This window comes from Cherax quadricarinatus, chromosome 15, assembly GCF_038502225.1.
Source record: "Cherax quadricarinatus isolate ZL_2023a chromosome 15, ASM3850222v1, whole genome shotgun sequence".
NCBI lineage: Eukaryota > Metazoa > Arthropoda > Malacostraca > Decapoda > Parastacidae > Cherax > Cherax quadricarinatus.
Genome location: NC_091306.1, coordinates 971,889 through 992,826, shown reverse-complemented (window position 1 = coordinate 992,826; position 20,938 = coordinate 971,889). Strand labels below are relative to the sequence as shown.

The 20,938-nt window shown below is 39.2% G+C and overlaps 1 protein-coding gene across 18 annotated transcripts in view; it reads right to left on the bottom strand.

The window, feature by feature from the left end:
- Positions 1-20,938, bottom strand: part of LOC128692119 (serine-rich adhesin for platelets) — a 580,093-nt gene that overhangs the window by 11,636 nt on the left and 547,519 nt on the right. For all 18 annotated transcript variants that reach the window (XM_070085078.1, XM_070085079.1, XM_070085076.1 and 15 more), the window contains one exon: positions 3,150-4,038. In XM_070085078.1, the coding sequence (XP_069941179.1) occupies positions 3,150-4,038 (889 nt within the window). The remainder of the gene's footprint in view (positions 1-3,149; positions 4,039-20,938) is intronic.

Here is a 20,938-nt window from a genome sequence, read left to right as displayed (position 1 = left end):
CCTGCGTGAGATACAGAATACGAGCATGAGATACAAAACAGTTTTTTTGTTTTTTAATAAACTACTGTCGGTAAGTTTTCTGGTGACGAAGATGGACAACCCTGCGACGTGACTGAGTTGACATGACAGTGGTGGAACTGTGGAAATAATTATAATAAATAGCAGCACGTATTCCACGTAACGGCCGAAGTTCTCGTAGGTCGCATGAAATAGCTATACCGGCCACGAAAAGTAGAGTGACGGGATTAGCATTCTCTTTTATGTTACTGTTACTGTATAGCCCTTGTGGTTTAGCGCTTCTTTTTTATTATAATAATAATGGTAGCTGACATTCGAGCTAATGATTTTGTAGAAGCGCACAAAATTAGAAACCTTTCTTGTGAATGAGTACAGAGATGAATATAGAATTCATAGGAGCAAATTACCTGCTTTAAATTAGGTGGTCTTTAGTGTAAGTCTTTTACAATACACCAGCATCAGGTTTCGTTACAGAATATTTACACTGAGAGATGTATTTCTCAATGTGTGTGTGTGTGTGTGTGTGTGTGTGTGAGTGCGTGTGTGTGTGATTGTACATATAGGTGAATTTACTTAAATTTCAACTTCGTTGATAAAATAATTCTTGAACGTTAGTGTACGGGTGATATATATAGTCTTAATGACTCGCCTGCGGTTGTCAGTCTTCGAATTTAAAAAGCCAATAGGCACCTAGTGCGTTGCAACCGACCCTTCCAGCTTTTGTCGTGAATGCTACAACGCTACCTCGATCTTTTGTCTTGATGTTAAGAAGCCAGTATTATTAATATACCACTATTAACGTTTGTAAATTGCAAGATAAGAGGAATGTTTGTTAGGAGTTGGGTTTTGTTTACTTTTGCATTAATGAATGAAAAAGGAGCGTGGCTGATTGAAGTATTTATTTTAATTTCCTCGTTGGATTTCAGAAAAAAGCGTAGGTAATGAGGTATCATATTTTTCATCTTATTAATATTCACTTAAGAAGTAATTCCCAGGAGTCTCTGAAAAGTTTAGAGAGTATAGCCATTCATGTAGGCTGAACGGCAAATTCTTAATAACCTATGTAGCAAGTGTTTAACTACGTGTTTTGAACGTGGCTGGGACAAGTTCTTGCTAAGTTAAGCACTGGGTAATTTGTGCGCAGAAACTTCCTTGGCCTGCAAAGGGTGATTTACTGGGTGAACTAACTGCACAGTATAATTTGCTAAGTGATCTACCGAGTTTAGCGATGATCTATCACAAGTTTATAAAATCATCTACGAGTGTGTTTATACCCTACCATAAATGATTGTTACAAAATGAATTCTCTGCAGTAGTGCACTGCAGTACTGCAGTGTTTGTGATTGTCGTAGAGTAGTAGGATTCATTTATTTGACCATCTGCTGGTGGTGATATTTTTCTCAGGAAAAATACGTGGCGAGCATCCGCAGACATGCTAGAGAACCCCACACACACACACACACACACACACACACACACACACACACACACACACACACACACACACACATGTTTTGAGACATAATACAATTGAGATATAATGCAATTGTATGTGTGTGTGTGTGTGTGTGTGTGTGTGTGTGTGTGTGTGTGTGTGTGTGTGTGTGTGTGTGTGTGTGTGTGTGGAATTGAATTATAGCTCAAAAGTTTAGCAGTTAGAATCAACAACAAATACTCTACAAAAACATCACCTGCCCTTAGAAATATTCAAGTAAAACACCCCATTAACTGGAATGCCTTATGATGGTTAAGGGTTTTGATCCAAGAAGCTGGAGTTTCCCTCCTTCCCTCGGATCAAGAATGATTACCTACCATTCTCTGGTGCTCTATAACCCTTACATATTTAGCTCCTTCCCATGGATATAATTTTAATAATTATAATGATTTTTAGGTACAATATCGTTGGACTCCTGTGATTTGTAAATTCTAGCTGCACAATGTGGTTGGTGGGTCAACTCTCGCCCCTTGGTCGAGAACAGTGCTAACGAATTTGCCACGTTTTACTGTATATTGGTAGCAATGGTAGGTTCAGATTACACCGTAGACTGATGATTTTGATCCCTTTGCCTTTCGCCGTAGACTAGTGTTATTGGTTCATTCCTGATTCATCGTAGATTCATGGTATTGGTCCATTGTTGTTTCACCATAGACTAGGGGGTATGGCTCCGTTTCTTTCACCGTACACTGATGGTACTGTCCGTGTTTCTTTCACTGTACACTGGTGGTATTGTCTATTTTTCTTTCACCGTAGACTAGTGTTATTGATTCGTGCATGTTTGACAGTAAATTGATGATATTGGTTCATTCTTGCTTAACCGTGGACTGGCGGTATTGGTCAGCTCCTGTTTCTCCGTAGACTGATGGTCCTGGTTCGTTCATATTTCACCATAGACTGGTGATACTGATCCGTTTGTTTCACCGTGGAATGATGGTCCGTTCCTGTTGCACTCGTTCTGTTTTACCATAGACAAGTGCTACCGGCCCGTTTCTGTTTCACCATTAGCTGGTGGTACAGGTCCGTGCCTGTTTACCAGTAGACTGGTGGCGATGAACCAGTCTGGTTTCAGCCCCTCGCTACAGACTAGTGTTGGTGGGCCATCCTAATTAGTTGATCAGAAAGAACCATTGTACTATACTCTCCTTGCTTCAACTATCTAGACTATCTTGAGCTGTGCAGTGTCCTGTTCTTTACCGTTCCATATATTGTACATGTTGATGCTGGCCTTTCTTCACCAAGAGAATATGAGTGGTGACAGAAATTATTCTTTTGTAAGTGATATTGTTAGTCTTACTTAAGTCAGTCGGTACACAATACTAGCAGTAATGGCACTAATTGTAGAAATATGACGACAAAAGATGCTGTACCCTCTCCCTAGAGTCTTAATTAGAGATGAGCTGTAATTAGATATGATCTTAAGTCAGCTGTTAAGCTGGAACACGAAAACTGATGAGTTGATATGTTAGTGGTGATTCTGCATATATAAAGTGAGTACTGTTAGTATCATAAAGAAATGTTAATAACAGACTAGGAAGCAGGTTAGTGGGTACATTATAGGTGTTAGTTGCTTGGTTGGGAGGACATACGTCGTTAGAGCTCGACCACACCTCAAATACTGACTGGCACTCATTACCTTCGTAGCTTTGGTGATTTTTTCCTGGGCTGTAATGGCCTCCTGTGTTAAGTTGGAAAGCGTAGTTGTGATGGTGTCAGTGTCTACCTGTAACGCCAGCACAGCCTCCTTCAGTGTTGTGACTTCCCCTCGAGTGTCTGAGATGTCGCTTGTAATGTTGAACACAGCGCGATCAACTTCGACAACATGTCTCTGTAAGTGGCGCACGGCGGTGGCGAACCGGCTAAGATCGTATGATTTCTTGCGTCCCTGCTGTCGCTGGTGTTGCTGCTGCTGCTGTTGCTGCTGCTGCTGTTGTTGTTGCTGCTGCTTCTGGTGCTGGTAGCAGCGGTGGGAACTCTGCTGAGTAGTGGCGCGGCAGGTGCTGCCTTCACTGCCAACATCACTAGCAGAGCCCATGATGCCACTGGTGTGCTGTATGCTCTGGTTCATCAACATGTTCTCCAGATCATCCATGACTGGTGAGGCTCCGTTCTGTCTAAGAGAATTCCTAGAGCCTCCCCATACCTCCTCCTGCCATTCTCCAACAAGATCATAACCCTGACTATTTCCCAGGGAACGTTTCGATCCCCTGAGGTCCCTTTGCGAGCCCCTTGCATCTCCCAGGGAAGTATGTAACGTTTGTCTACCATCTGGACCCATGGGAGGGTTATACCGTAGTTCCAGGCCGTAAGAGGCGGATCGGGGGGGCAATGGCGGCGGCATCCCCGAAGCCGAGGTGGAGAAAGAATCCGAGTGGGAGATATCGAAGCCAAACTCTTCATCTGAAGAGTAGTTGTAAGCCTTATATGGGAGGGTAGGACCGGAGACTACCATACAGGGGGCACCACTTGTCCCGCGCCCCTCATCTTCCAGCACATCCAGAGACCGATTTATCCAGGCGTTCTCACTGGAAATAAAAAAAAAATGAATTACACTATATTCTTACATGGCCATAGTGAGCAAAAGTTAGCTCTTACTTTGGCAGTATCATATTTACAATTAAGATTTTAACACCATGGGTGTGTGCAGACCCAATCAATCCCTTCAAATGAGGAAGGAGGCCATGTTGCTGGTTTAGGAATATTGATCCAAGGAACTGAAGCAACCCTTCTACGGATTGTACCAGATTACCCTAAATACTCCAGGCTCTGGTATGACCCCTCTGGGTTTAGTTCATCTCTCTTATAATATACAGACTCCCATTGCGACGCCAGAGAATGTCATCTATACTTGAAAATGACAACAGTATATCAATAAATTGTATATTAATAGCAGGTTTACTGAGAAGAAAATATTGATCATTTTTTTTCTTTAAATTTGAGAATCTTCTCCATGACAAAATAGTTTTTGTATTGTTGCCGAGGCTGTAAATATTTTTTTTTTATCAAGGAAATAATTTTAATTTAAAACAAATACCCTGGAGAATAATATAATAAAACCTGTTTTCATGTCTATAAAATGAGCAATTGATTTATTTTTATAAAACCATTATATTAATTATAAAACCATTATATTGGCCATGTTTCACCCAATGTTTGAGCGAAATGTTGCCAATAAAGAATTGCATTTTACTGCATTTGTCTCTTATTTGCCACTGTGTCGGTATTTCCTTCCATAAAAGTTTTACTAGACAAAATTTCTTCTATTTTCTGTAAATGTTTTATGTCAAGAGATAACTGTATGGTTTATACCCATGTGATTTTGAATGACATATGAATTTCAAGAAAATTTAAAACTATTTTTAAATTATATATGATGAATCTGATAATTACATTTTGGCGAAGTAGATAAAAATATTGAAAAACAAAACTATACACAATTTTTTGCTCAATTTTACCCCAAATGTAAAAGAAGAAGCACAAGGCTGTTTAGTGACAGAAGATTCAAAGTCTGGTACATTAATGCAAATTAGCTCATGAGGAAAATGGCATCCTGAGCCGAAATTAATGTGTGTAATAGCAAAATCAATAGTTCCCTAGAGTTGATAAATATTAAGGAAGGAAGGAAAAATTACAGGAAATGGAAGGTTCGCGATGTGGTTAACAAATCAATGGATGAAATAGCAGATCTGAAAATCGGTGACCTCAGGAATTACACACCAGGAACCTGTGATTTTAATACCAACTTGAGCACTGGGAATACAATGACTGACATGGGGGTACAAAAAGAGCCAGACTCGTACACTTGACACACAACACAGCTAGACTCATACACTTGACACACAACAGAGCCAGACTCGTACACTTGACACACAACAAAGCCAGACTCATACACTTGACACACAACACAGCGAGACTCATACACTTGACACACAACAGAGCCAGACTCATACACTTGACACACAACAAAGCCAGACTCATACACTTGACACACAACAGAGCTAGACTCATACACTTGACACACAACAGAGCCAGACTCATACACTTGAGACACAACAGAGCAAGACTCATACACTTGACACAAAACAGAGCCAGACTCATACACTTGACACACAACAGAGCCAGACTCATACACTTGACACACAACAGAGCTAGACTCATACACTTGACACACAACAGAGCCAGACTCATACACTTGACACACAACAGAGCCAGACTCATACACTTGACACACAACAGAGCCAGACTCATACACTTGACACACAACAGAGCCAGACTCATACACTTGACACACAACAGAGCCAGACTCATACACTTGACACACAACAGAGCCAGACTCATACACTTGACACACAACAGAGCCAGACTCATACACTTGACACACAACAAAGCCAGACTCATACACTTGAGACACAACAGAGCAAGACTCATACACTTGACACACAACAGAGCCAGACTCATACACTTGACACACAACAGAGCCAGACTCATACACTTGAGACACAACAGAGCAAGACTCATACACTTGACACACAACAGAGCCAGACTCATACACTTGACACACAACAGAGCCAGACTCATACACTTGACACACAACAGAGATAGACTCATACACTTGACACACAACAGAGCTAGACTCATACACTTGACACACAACAGAGCCAGACTCATACACTTGACACACAACAGAGCCAGACTCATACACTTGACACACAACACAGCGAGACTCATACACTTGACACACAACAGAGCCAGACTCATACACTTGACACACAACAGAGCCAGACTCATACACTTGACACACAACAGAGCCAGACTCATACACTTGACACACAACAGAGCCAGACTCATACACTTGACACACAACAGAGCCAGACTCATACACTTGACACACAACAGAGCCAGACTCATACACTAGACACACAACACAGCGAGACAAAGTTTTCTCTCAACATATCCACTAATTTTGCTTTAAAGTTAGGCCAGAGATTTTTATAACCAGCATTAAAACTTTTACGAGAGGAAATCAATTTCCTGTCTTAAAAGTGAGTTTAGCAAATTAGGTTTTGTCTCCTCTGCGATGCTCAAAACTTTAAGCGGTTTCGCTTATGTACATTTTTCCATTATAGTTTAAAACTATTGCTGATGTATAGAGAAAATTTTAAGACAGGGCAGTAGGTTTCCAGGTTTAATTATTCCCCACATTGTAAACGACTGAATAAAAGCAAATTTCACCTTAAACTATATTTAGATTTTAGAGACTCGTATAATAAAATAATTAATCTGTTCACATAGAAAGTATTTAGCAAATATAATTTAAAAGTTTCAAATATATATATATATATATATATATATATATATATATATATATATATATATATATATATATATATATATATAAATGTCGTGCCGAATAGGCAGAACTTGCAATCTTGGCTTAAATAGCAACGCTCATCTTGCCATATAGGACAAGCGACAATTTGTGTATGCAATAATTTCGCCAAAATCATTCTGAACCTAACGAAAAAAATATATTTCACTGTGTTTGTTTAGTATTAAATTATTGTAAACAAATCTAAAATATATTTAGTTGGGTTAGGCTAAAATAAATTGCGCTTGTTATAATAAGGTTAGGTAAGTTTTCTAAGATTCCTTTTTGGTGCAAAAATTATAAATTTTTACGTCAACATTAATGAAAAAAATATATCTTTAAACGTATAAGAGAAACTTTTAGAAAGGACTTAATTTTAAATGAGTTCTTGCTAATTGACCAGTTTTACATATTCGGCATGACATATATATACATATATATATATATATATATATATATATATATATATATATATATATATATATATATATATATATATATATATATATATATATATATATATATGACATCACAATGTTCTGAACATCGACTCGTATTGGTCTTTAAGAATTTCGTTCATTTTCTCTTCATCGTCCGTGTATGGACTTCATGTAATTAATGGATTTTGCATATGTATAAAATATTTAAGGTTTCTTGCAATATCCTAGATGGGTTTTTGTTCACCTTGTGATTCTCTCCGGTATGACAGTTTAAGTTTTTGTTCTGTCTTGGTAATCTCGCAACTAAGATTACCTTTCCTTCGTTGTAACATACATTTTTTAAGCAATTGGGCAATTCTTTTTCTTATTCAGCACATGCTGCTACGTTGTCTTTCTATATTTAGTTTTCTAGGTTTTCTCAATAGTACATTTTTAATGAAGACTTTGTGTGCTGCTGCGTTCATCTTTTCCAAGCACCGGTGAGGGTTTAGGGTGTTCATTTCCATGGATATGTCTTATAGTTCTTTATTAATTTTGTCCCAGTCAATTCTTCGATTGTTGAAATTCAACTCCACATTATTGGTGGAGTTCTCCATCCCGGAGCTTATACTCGTTTGTACTTCTACGATGTTTTGATCAGAGTAAATTGTATTTTTGTTTGTAATGTCTTTGATTAGTTTCTCTTTTTTAGCGAAGGTCAAATCCTGCGTAATTTCTTATCTAGTGGGATCTGTTTTCTGTGTTGTCTGGCACATTCCTCCCCACATTTGACTGTAGCAGTGGAGTTTAATAATTTCCTCCCCACAGTTGACTGTGGTGGTGGCAGTGGCGTCTGGCGACTAATTGGATTCCAATTTTTTTTTCACGTGTCTCACATATCAGAGTATATACGGAATAGTAAAGTGTTTCCGATATCTAGTTTCCCCATGTACTCACCCTCAAGTGAGTTCGTGCATCAGTTCATTCTCCTAATCAATGTTAAGAAAGTGAAATTTGACTTGGAAACTGGAATGTAAATATCATAATTTAACTAATAATTTAATTATGTGCTCAGTGGGTCTGTGTTTTCTGCTCCCAACTCAAAGGTATTCACTGGCTTATGTATGAAGTCGACGTTGCTTGGGAACGTCGGTTGTATGTAGAGGTGAAACATGGCACCAAATGATGAAATACTCTCATTTTGTGCAAGGCATGCACTTACCCTTATGGCTATTGAGGCCCTCAAGGTACATACTCGCTCAGCAGGTTCTCTCAAACAACACACTCATCCTCCAGGATACTGAAGCACCTGAAGGATACCTGAAGTAATGTGTCTTACACATCGCAGGTTTTTCTATATGCCTTCACCATAAAACTAACGTATTATACTTTAATTGCAAGATAGCAGAAATAGGATAAGCATGCACTACAAGGTTTACATTTTTGTATTAGACTAAGTGACGCAAGGATTTTGTTAGTGCAGAGCACGATCTGATAGAAGAAAAGACACCATAAATAATTGCACTACTTTACAACATACAAAGCAAATGGTGGGAATCCTAACTTACCTGCGGCGTTCAACTGCCAACCAAAAGGATCCAAGTTTGACTCACGGGTAGACGAGACTGAAGTTAGTCTTCTCAAACCTGTTCACCTAATAGTAAATAAATACGTAGCAGTTATTCGGTTGTTGTGGGTCATATCCTAATGGAGAACTTGAAGAACTCATTGAAGAATTTTCATGGGCTATCTTGGGTTATTAATCTTCCTGAATTAAGAATCAGAAGAATATCTTTATCGCAGTCACCTTCATACCGTCCTTGAAAATCATTTGTCTTGCCTTGACTTACCCACGATACCTTGAATAGCTGTCTTCATTTAAAAGTGGAATTGGAGGATGGGAAGAATAGGTTATAGCTTCATCGGGAGGAGAATGAAAACAAATCGTTCATAAGAGCAAGAATGAGTGTATTAAATTAATGAAGCTTACGATAAAGGAAACTTAAAAAATAAATGGGGAGAGCTTAAATTCCTTAGATTTACTGCAGGATAAAGAGAGTTTGGTTATCGGTAAAAATATTGAAAAAACAAAAAATACAATACACAAATAACCCGCACGTAGAAGAGAGGAGCTTACGACGACGTTCGTCACTTTGTAAATTATCCAAGTCGGACCGAAACGTCGTCGTAAGCTCCTCTCTTCTATATGCGGATTATTTGTGTATTGTTCCAGTCACGGTATTGTGCCTCTTTTAGTTATTTAAAAAATACAAGCCATGGAAGTATAAACATAATGTTGGAGAGTCAGCATAGATACATGGGGTTGGCAATTAGTTACGAGATTAGACAGTATCATAAAAAGTAACGGAAACAGCTCCATTATCTGTCTTCCATTATCCGCCTAAGCTCTATGCACAGTGAAGCATAGGAGAGAAAAGATTCTTACAAAAAACAGAACAGTTATAGATTTAAGCAAGTCATGTGTAGCATTTCGCCAAGAACCCTAGTGAGTGGGCAATGAAAAACTGTCTGAAACAGTTGTTAATTGTTGGCTTGGTACTTGCAGCAAAGAAACTGACTAACCATCCATAAACAACTGGAACAATTTATCTGGCAAACTTGACTTGAATGCAAAATGTAGGGTTTATCCTTTTTTGGGGGAGGAGAGGAGGAGCAGGAAGACAGACAGTTGCGTTGAAGGGAAGGGCTACTTCTGGCTTGTACTGAGCCAGAGAAACTAGTAAGGACTGCCCAGCTTGACTACCAGGATTCCTAATATGTTCCCCGCATTATCAGGTATCTCTCTTTTTCCATTCAAGAGAGTACATTCCGATTGCTTAGAGTAATTCTCACTAGCTTGGAGGGTTTATTGATTTCTTGAAACCATTAAAAGTTCTCTGCACATTTTACAACACTTGTCTTAAAAATAAGAACACAGAGCAATGTTTTAGATGTGAGAAGCCATGAGTCATCATCCAACCTGTCCTTTTCCCAGTTTTTAATGCATTTGCTTTATTGTGGTCGTCAAACAATAGGTCGGCTGACATTATTATTTTTTTTTTATTTTATATTTTTTATTTCGTTCATTGGAAAGGATGGGGGGGGATGACTGCCCTTATTTTTACCTCGTCTTCCTTTTAAATTTTGAAATCTTTCTCTTAATAAGTAGCTGGAGTTTGTCACTGTTGATCACCATCTTATTTTTCTCTGCCCACTGAAATATCTGTTATTTTATTATTTCTTTTTTTTTGGGGGGGGGTTACCTGGAAGTTATTCCGGGGATCAACGCCCCCGCGGCCCGGTCCATGACCAGGCCTCCCGTTGGATCAGGGCCTGATCAACTAGGCTGTTACTGCTGGCCGCACGCAGTCCAACGTACGAGCCACAGCCCGGCTGATCCGGCACTGACTTTAGGTATCTGTCCAGCTCTCTCTTGAAGGCAGCCAGGTGTTTATTGGCAATTTCCCTAATGCTTGACGGGAGGCTGTTGAACAGTCTTGGACCCCGGACACTTATGGTCTTTCACACATATTTTGGTATCTGATAAGGAGATGCAAAATGCCCCCAATAAAAAGTAGGGGCGCCATTGGTACACTAAGAGAAAACACCATAAGTGTCCGGGGCCCAAAACTGTTCAACAGCCTCCCATCAAGCATTAGGGGAATTGCCAATAAACCCCTGGCTGCCTTCAAGAGAGAGCTGGACAGATACCTAAAGTCAGTGCCGGATCAGCCGGGCTGTGGCTCGTACGTTGGACTGCGTGCGGCCAGCAGTAACAGCCTAGTTGATCAGGCCCTGATCCATCGGGAGGCCTGGTCATGGACCGGGCCGCGGGGGCGTTGATCCCCGGAATAACCTCCAGGTAACCTCCAGGTAAGGATGTTACGAATCTATTGTTTGTACTTCTATCTATATCTGCTATGAAGGTAAGAAGCAGTCATACAGCACTGAATGTTTCTCCTTTGCTAATATTGCGTTTTCCACCTCTGTTTGAAATCATGACTCGCGAAATGGTAATGACATGATTACCAGCTGGTCCATTGGCTAACGCGTCTGTCTGGAGTTTTACGACTCTGACCGCGGGTTCAAGCCCCGCCCGTGGTATGGTTTGCGTTCAGTTTGTTAGAATATTCATACACATTTCTTTGCTATTCTTGTTATACCTAATGGTTGTATTTCATAAGCTGTCACCGCATGGTTGCATTTATCAAATGTCTTTCAAACAAAAAAAATCTGTGCACAAGACGTCTGTGTAGTGGTTTTGTGTCAGCGCGAGAGGTCGGATCTTCCTGCTCTAAAATCGTCGTCTCCAGTATTATGGAATTCACGTATTTTCATAATGTTGGCAATTTCCCTTATGATGTGTGATGTTAGCGTTACTTACCTGATTTTTTTTTATACTGCGCGAGTGTCTCCTCTCTTTAGTTTAACTGACTAATATCTCTAGGCTCTATAATTTCAACGTTACATTTTTATAAATACGACACCCCACAAGCCTACCTTGTCACAGAATGCATGGGAATGAAATAAATTTGCTTTTCAAAGCCTGTTGAATATTTGTTATCAGTTACGCAATTTGAGGAGTCACCAAAGTTTTTTTTTTTTTCAACTTCTCAAGTCTTGTCTTATATAGTGGTCAACAACATTCTGAAAATCTTGCCGGATGAAGTTCTCAGGGTTGTGCCACTACTTCCAGTGACAGCATCAAAGCTGAGGAGTTTAGGTCATTCTACGTGGAGTGCTGCAAGGTCTTTGAGAAAGGAAACTGACAATAGTAATAACACAAGTGTTATACATCTTAAACGAAAAGGGTCTATAAGACGCCGTTGCCTAGAATTAATTGAAATAGGTCTCAGTAATACCGTTATGCAAAAAACACTGGGAGCTTCATTGTACCATAAGTTCTAGCCAAGTTAATCATAGATAACGCTCCTGTCAGGTGACCTAGTTTACCATACCATAACAGTGCACCTGACCTTCCTTTGACTATATCTCTGATTTTGTGTACTTTGTGGTGGACAACATGACTTCTAAATAAAAATTCCCTACGTGTTGCACATAGGTTGTCATCGTACATCTGTCGGCACGAGTCACTTTGTGTGATATATAATGACTATAAATGCATTGGTTCTTTTCCCTGATATACGTTTGATATACCATTGAAGACTTTCGAGAGTTTAGCTACTCTCGGAGTCCGGTCATGGGCCAGGCTCGTCTGGTGCTTGCCTAGTCAACCAGGCTGATGCTGCTGGAGGCCCGCTGCCCCACATATCCATCACTGCCAGGTTGATCTGGCACCTGGTGAAGATACTTCTCTCAGTTTTTTCTTGAAGGCTTCTACACTTGTTCCAGCGGTGTTTCTGATATCTTCTGGTAAGATGTTGAATAGTCTGGGACCCCGGATGTTGATACAGTGCTCCCTTATTGTCCCCACCGCACCCCTGCTCCTCACTGGGTTTACGATCTTACAATTAACAAGAACGTTCATCTGCAGTTTTCTGTTATGAAGCTATCCACATCCTCCTGAAGCTTCCCGGCGTCCTAAAAATTAATGTAATATTTACATAATAGGCCTACTTAACCGGACTAGACACTTCCTATAAATCAAAGCAACGTAGTAAACAAAAGACGTTTCGCTCTTACCTAGTGAAATGTCTTACTGTGTTGCGTCTACCAGTCTTTGGTGTACCACATGTTGGCTTAATATATGTTTTATATGGCGATTCTAATTACGCCTTACTATTCCTACGCATATATCTGTTAAACCCATCCTGAGACTACCCGAGTATGTGCTTCAGTGTCGCTCATTGATTGTTCCACTCATCTACAACTCCAGCGGCATATTTTTAATCATAGTTTTGTGATAAGTGAGCTTGCGTAAGTCTCCATTTATTCCTTAATCTAACTTGTTAATGCTGACTGTATACACCAACGCATTGACACCACAAATAAAGTACAGTACATCTAGAACTTAACGTTTCCTGGTGGTACTTAGTCACAGCGTTGCCAGACGTGTTGCGGACGATTCGTATCATTTGTTTAATTGTTAGTAAATATTTGCTTTTAGAGGTTCATGTATCCGAACCTAAATTGCCGTAATTTAAAATAAACAGTATTCCTAAGTTTACACAGCTACAACATTATCTTTCACTCCACCGCAGGATTCGAACCAGTTCAATGTTTCGAAGTACACAGTACTTTTGCCACACAGCCAGACCACAAATAGGTATGGGTGTATGGGTGTAGGAGTATATCTCAGTCCACGAAAGGATTCGAACCTGTTAATGTCAGTAAATAGTTTCGCCATTTTGCGTTGTATTCCAAAATCCCTTTCGAAGTTCACTGCATATGGTAGGATCTGATGAACTAACTTTTCACAAAGCTTGGTGCTCCAGAGTATGGGATCCACCGCCTAGTTTCAGCTAGGCGCCCATATTTATCTGGGGTCTGGCTGTGTCGCAAAAGTACAGTGTACTTTGATACAGAGAGCACAGCGGACTTAGAGATAATGTTTGTCAATAATTTCGCCCGTTTGCGAATTGTTAAGCGTACACAGTTATGTGCAAGTGTCTCGTCTCTGTATTAACTTCGCTTCAGTCAAGGAGAAAGAAAATGTACCCTTATTCTTTATTTTTATGCATATGTCAAGAAATTCTGAATAAGATTTTTCACAAATATTTTCAATAAAATTTAAAAATTTGTATAAGTAATATAATAAACTGTTTTTAATGCCCATCACCTATCCTTCCATCCTTAGACATTTATTTATGCCTGCTGTCCTCCTACCCTGCCGTCCTTAGATACTTCTCTATGCCTGCTGTCCTCCTATCCTCCTGTCCTCTTTATGCTATCCACCTCCTGTCTTCCCGTCCTTAGACACCTGTTTATGCCGCTCTCCACCTATTCTACCAGCCACGTATCCTCCCTTCTTTAAACAATTGTTTGTATTACCCACTAAATATCATCCCCTCCTTTAACACTTTATTATTCTGTCCACTACCTATCCACTCTTCCTTAAACACTTGTGCATGCTGCTCACTACCTATCCTGCCATCCTTAGGCACTCATTTATGCTGCCCACCATCAAACCTCTGTCCAAAAACACTTGTTTGTGCTGCCTACTGCTTGGTCTCTGTGACCAATCGTGTTACTGATTACCCTTATCAGTGTTATTGCGCACATTTTCCAATGCTGTTAATTATCTTCATGGCCATTGGTGATAGTGATTATCATGGCCAGTGAAGTTGCTGATCATCGTGACCAGTGAAGTTCTTGACCACCCTGGCTGGTAGTATTACTGATCATTGTTGCTAGTGGTGCTTTGACTACCCTGACCAGTGGTGTTATTAATCGCCTTGATCAGTGGCGGTATTGATGACTTTGGTCAGTGGTGTTATTGATCACCTTGGTCACTGGTGTCACTTACCTTCCTGATAAGCATTCTCATTGATTCTGGTCAACGGTATTATTGATACCTCTGAAAAATATTACTACTGACCCACCTGATCATTATTATTGATCAGCGATGATTTTCCTGGCTGGTGTTTTGTCACTGTTATTTTTTTTTATAAGGAGAAGTGGGATACATGATGGTTGAAGAATAACTGGGAGCAGCAGAATGAGCCTTGAGAACGGAACCTAGAGCTCAGCTAATAATCGAAATCTCAGGGATTCGAACCCCAAGAAGGGCTAGACGTACGGACAAGTCTCCGCACACCGGTGTCACGGCCCCCGTGACATTTGACCGACGGACATTTCATCGAATGGACATATGGCCGAACTGGCATTTCTATCACCTAACTTGACCTAACCTAACCAATGCTAACCTAACCAAATTATAACTTTGGTCTACTGTCCGGCCGGTCAAATGTCTGTCAGCCAAGTGTCCGTTGGTCATCTGTCAGGTAGGTAAATAAGTACCAGGATTTAGAAGACTGCTGTAGGTCGCATCCTGAGGGTGGAAGTATTCCTTCAGTAACGTTTGGCTTTGGAATTAGCTGATGTAAGATAACAGCTCCTAGTCTGTAGATATAATGTGTGTACAAAGTCAAAGTAAGCTTACCTTAGACCTGCATCTTACGATGATAACTTACCGGAGAGAGGAGGACGAGGCTCCAGAGCAGTAACAGTCTTGCATTCACAAAGTTTGTCTGAGAACACTGTTTGTTCTCTCTGGGATTATTTTAAGAAAGGAACAGGAGGGAAGAACTGGACCGGGAGAAAAGGGAAGGAGGATTAGATGAGAAAATCAGAGAAATAGGAGGGAAAGTAGGAGGAAGAGAGGTGGCGGGAAGATGATTGGAAGGGGGAGTAGATGGAGGAGACGGGGAAGAAAAGTAGAAGGAACTGGGAGAAAATGGGGGAATGAGACAGGGAGAAAACAGTGCATGAAGCGTAGAATGAAATCTTTTAAATCGATAATATACCTTTGTTGCCTCAACATTTAAATTACCTCTTGTTGCGAGTTGCCTGACCAGGGGAGCAAATGCAACTAAACTCTATGAAAAAAATGAGATATTTTTTATTATTTTGGGTTAAAAGTTTATCAACTGAAGGAACTAATTTTTTTAAATAGGTGACTCATAAATTAAAAAAAAAAATTAAGGACTTAAAAAATAGGCCAAATTAGGTCACAGGAAGTTCTCAGATTACATTCGGTCAGGAAGAAAGAAGCAAGTCAATATAAATCATTCCAACACTGGGGTCAAGATTTAGGGGGTAAAATAAAACCACTAAAATAAAGACATTCTCTGGTTAAGGGTTAATAAAAAGACGTCTACAGCATAGCACAACTTTATTAACTAGAATCAAGTCAGCTAGAGGGTCTACATACACAAAGGATTATCATCAAACATTACACAACAGTGAAAACTTGCTACATGTGAACAAACATTAAACAAAAACAAAATAGGTACTAAGATGAACGTACAAACAACATGCAGACATTCAGATGTATCACTAAACACAATTCATGTGTGGTTGCCTATTATAAACAACTTTATTATGAGTGTTTACTGTAGCCAGCATTATTGTGTTTCTCGTAATACTCAACTCTGAGTCGTACACAACAAACTCACAATTTGGAGGAAAACTTTAGACAACGTTTCAGTCCTGCCCGGTACGAAACATCATATGAAAATTCGTCTCCTAACTGGATATATATATATATATATATATATATATATATATGTATATATATATATATATATATATATATATATATATATATATATATATATATATATATATATATATACACACAAAACAACCACCGTGAAAGAGTAGTGAAATTCCAAGCGTTTTCGTGACTACTCACATAGTCATTGACAATGTGAGTAGTCACGAAAGCGCTTGGAATTTCGCTACTCTTTCACAGTGGTTGTTTTGCATATTTTAAAATCATCTGTTTACTGTGATCTTATTGCATATATATATATATATATATATATATATATATATATATATATATATATATATATATATATATATATATATATATATATATATATATATATATATATATAATGTAAATGTGTGTGTGTGTGTGCTTTAAGAATAAATGCCATCTACATAGGTGTCTACAGTAAACACAATTCAAAAGTAAACAGAAAACAAATCCACTAATTCTATGGAACATTGAGCTAAAGGAAAACTAAACATTCAGAATTTACAAGATAACAAAGTAATTACATATAAGGAGCAAGAATGAGAATTATGTCTCCTACATCTGACTCACAAATTCATTATATTATTACCTCTAATATACATGAGCAAAAAAGTACTTACACAAAAATACCACCTACTGTTGTATCTCACTACTGTCAAGAAAATTATACATTTCAAGTTTTTATGGACCATTAAAACAAATTCTCGACTTTCCTATGAGAACAAAATAATCTGACATATATAGCGAGGTTATTTTGTCTTGGATTCATGTCTTTGAACCTAGTATATATGAGGCAGGTCTGAGGAAAGATGGATCATGACTCGCCGCTGTTATGGTCAGCAATCACACGATTGCATCAAAGGAAATTTGATTAGGTGATCCCATTCTAAATATAGGAACGTCAATTAGTTAACACAGAACCCCGTATGAGATAGCACATGACCTACCCATTGAAACTAAAATTTATTGCTTAATCAATCTGCTCCCATTACCATCCCTCCCTCCCTTCCTCCAGCCTAATAAACCCTGACGAACATCGTACGTAGGAATGCAAGCAATGCTGATAAAATAAATATCTGTTTTACAGAACCAAATAAATTCCATTAACTGTTACCGTGAATAATGGTTTTTCTCGCCTCTCCATTGTAACCCCTTCCAATACACGGAAGTATGCATAGTTTTCGGGAAAATGATATTCACTTGTGGTAAATGACACTGAGTAAACACAAGAGATCACTATACACAGAATATACAACACTGATGGCAGCCTGTGCACATCAGTAATGAATGTACGTATGAAAGAGACTTATATTCCTATGCAACAGCGGTGATGCAAAGCTTTCGTACTACCACAACAGCTACTCAGACTTCTCAGAAGGTACAATTACTCCTGTTTGTCCAAATACGAAAATAAGGAAAACAAGTAGATTAAAACGTCATCAGTAGTAGCTGTTGTTATGGGGTTTGTGCTGGGTGAGAGTTACTGGCAAAAATTATACAGAATGTTTACTCCAAACAAAAGCAACCTTTGATAGAGAGCCCACTCGGGTGTTGTTCTAATGGAAGACTAGTCTTAGGAATACAATTATCTCAGACTAACGGACTTTCGCATCACCCGGTAATTATTTTCCATACATTATTCAGAAATCGTTAGTATTTATTCCTTGATGAGAGGATATTATCCAGTGGCAGAAACACTAGGAAGCAGAATCACTGGAGGCTTTTATAAGGGATAGAAGAGTGAAGAGTACTTATCAGAGACTTTTAAAGATTTGATTATTAAAAAATGCCATTGTATGTGCTTCATAAAACTAAATATTCTTATATAGCAATTGGAAAACGCAACAGTATGTGATTTAGTCTATAAAGCTTCAAAAAAAAAAAATCGCCGTGTCTCAAATGAAGAGGCTAATATTTTTTTTTTACAAATATGTACAAATATATGTACATATATGTAAATATATGTACAACAATTCCAACATTCCACCCATTACAATAGACATAATCCTTTGACAACAGATCCAGTGTATTACCAGGCGCGACACTCAGGTCAAGCTAGAAGTTAAACGAAAGCGTAATACTCGTAACGATGGCCTCGTGTCAGTAGAAAGTACGGGCCTCGAGAAAGCATACCCCCACTGTCTTTCTTCGAGAGGTCAAAAGCCCATTTCCCAGTTGTAACTGCCTCCTACGAGGTGATCATAACTCAGATCGAAAGATGGTATGGTGATACCGACGAGATGTGAAAAAAAGAAATGTACATTTCACGACATTTATTAGAGGATACGATTCGCTACGACTCATATCACACACGTGATTATGACTACTCTTGCTGGCTATGACCGCTGGCCACAAATATATAAATCTTTACCCAAGAACAATCACCTTTTCCTAGTATAACCAACACCCTGAGTATATCTTTACCAGGTATTACAGCGTGTCACAGGTTGTTACACTTTTGACTGCACGTAAATAAAAGTCCTGGCTCCTAAAAGGTAAACAGCCTTCCTATGCGCTCCACGTACTGCCTCTCATACACACCTCACTCTCCTCTCCTGGCCACTCTGACTGACCAGGAATAATACTCGTCCGGTTTCAGACCTAATCCCGGAAAGTGACATTATATATGGAGTGTTCTTTTTTATACAGTATTCACCGGTACAAACCATACCACGGGCGGGGTTAGAACCCGCGATCAGAGAGTCTCAAAGCTTGCATTTGTGATCACAGTGGTGCCTATGCTAACCTTCCTATGGTGTATAAATATACCTAGTTGGATGAATCTTATTATGGTTAGCTGGCCCAATGGCTAACGCGACGGTCTGGAGTTTTGAGACTCTCTGATCTCGGGTTCTAACCCCGCCCGTGGTATGGTTTGTTTGCAATCGTGTCATTACGATTTCGTGAGTATGTTCACCCGTACACTACGTAATACAGGTATACCTTTCCCTGTGTGACAGCACCTCCCCAAAATATAACGACATGTCCCTGGCATAAACACCTCCCCCTAATCTACTCCCTTCCCTTAAGCAAAACTACCTCTCTTGATACTCCTCTCTCGTTCCAGAGTACACTACATTCTCCGGATTCCCATGAATGCAAACGTTTAGCTTTCAGCTCTTCCCCTTCGAAGGAACATTCTGTTCTTCGCTTTACCATCCACTCACCAGGCCCTCAAGTTGCCCATTTCAAAAACTTTTAAAGGCACTAAATTTGCCCATTTCTAAAGCTTCCAAAGGCACACCTTTCCTCAATTGGAAAAGCTTGAAAATACACCCGGTTTGCCAGTTTCAAAAGCTTTTAAAGGCACTCATTTCTCCCATTTTAAAAACATTTGAGATACTCAGATCGCTCGTTTTAAAAGCTTCCAAAGGCACTTAATCTGGCATTTCAAAGGCACAGCTTTGACCTTGCTCCTCGAGTTGAAGAAACATACCATGGGTAGCTGATAGCCAGGGACTCTAGATAATTTCTACTTTTTAAAAATAGGAAGAGTATTTGCAACTGTAGCTTAAAGTATATACATATGACTATCGACCTTCTATCACGAATTACTCGAGTTGTCTGGAAGCAGGTTCATGCAACTTTTTCAAGTAGTTTGCTACGATCCAGTGACTAGTATTGTTTACTCTCTAGAGTGACAACGCTGTAGATGATGAACTAATAATTTAACCTTTGATATTTACGTATTTAACCATATAAGTGAACGATGGAGTATTAGTTCAGCAACCCTCAGAGTTAATCACTGATGTGAAGATCATGTGTTACTTTTCTTTAAAAGTTCTTCATTCACACGATGAATTAGTTCTCGAGAGAACGATGAAGGCACTTAAAATAACAGGAGATGAATCACACGCACGCGCACACACACACACACACACAAACACACACACACACACACACACACACACACACACAGTAGCAACAAATAGATAACTACGAAAAGGTAATTATACAGAGTGTAATGAGAAAAGGAACTGGAAGGAAAGCCAGCATAGTAGATGATGGAATCCCTAGAAGGGAAGCGGAGGAAGACTTCATATCTAGAAGATGAAGGGGAAATAGCAAAGATAAAGAGAGCCCTTGATTCAATCAAAGATACCAAAGATACGGAGAGAACAAAAATAATTCGAAACGAATATGAAAAGTGTGAGGAGAGAAGCTGAGAGACAATTTGGGAGTGGCATAGAAGAAAAGGCAAAGTCTGAACCAAGAATGTTTCATAGTCACATCAGAAGAAAGATGAAAGTAAATGACCAGGTAATTCGACTTGAGAAGAGAGGAGGAGAGATCACGAAAAACGACAAGTCCGTGAAATGTTGGACAAATGTTTTTGACAGGTCTCCTCAGAGGAAAAAGGAGAAAAGGGACACCATACACCAAAATGTAATGGACACCAAACACAAAAGAAAGAAAAAATTACTTCTGATGGAAATGTATACATCAAAGTTAATGTGACCTGACAAGGTGTC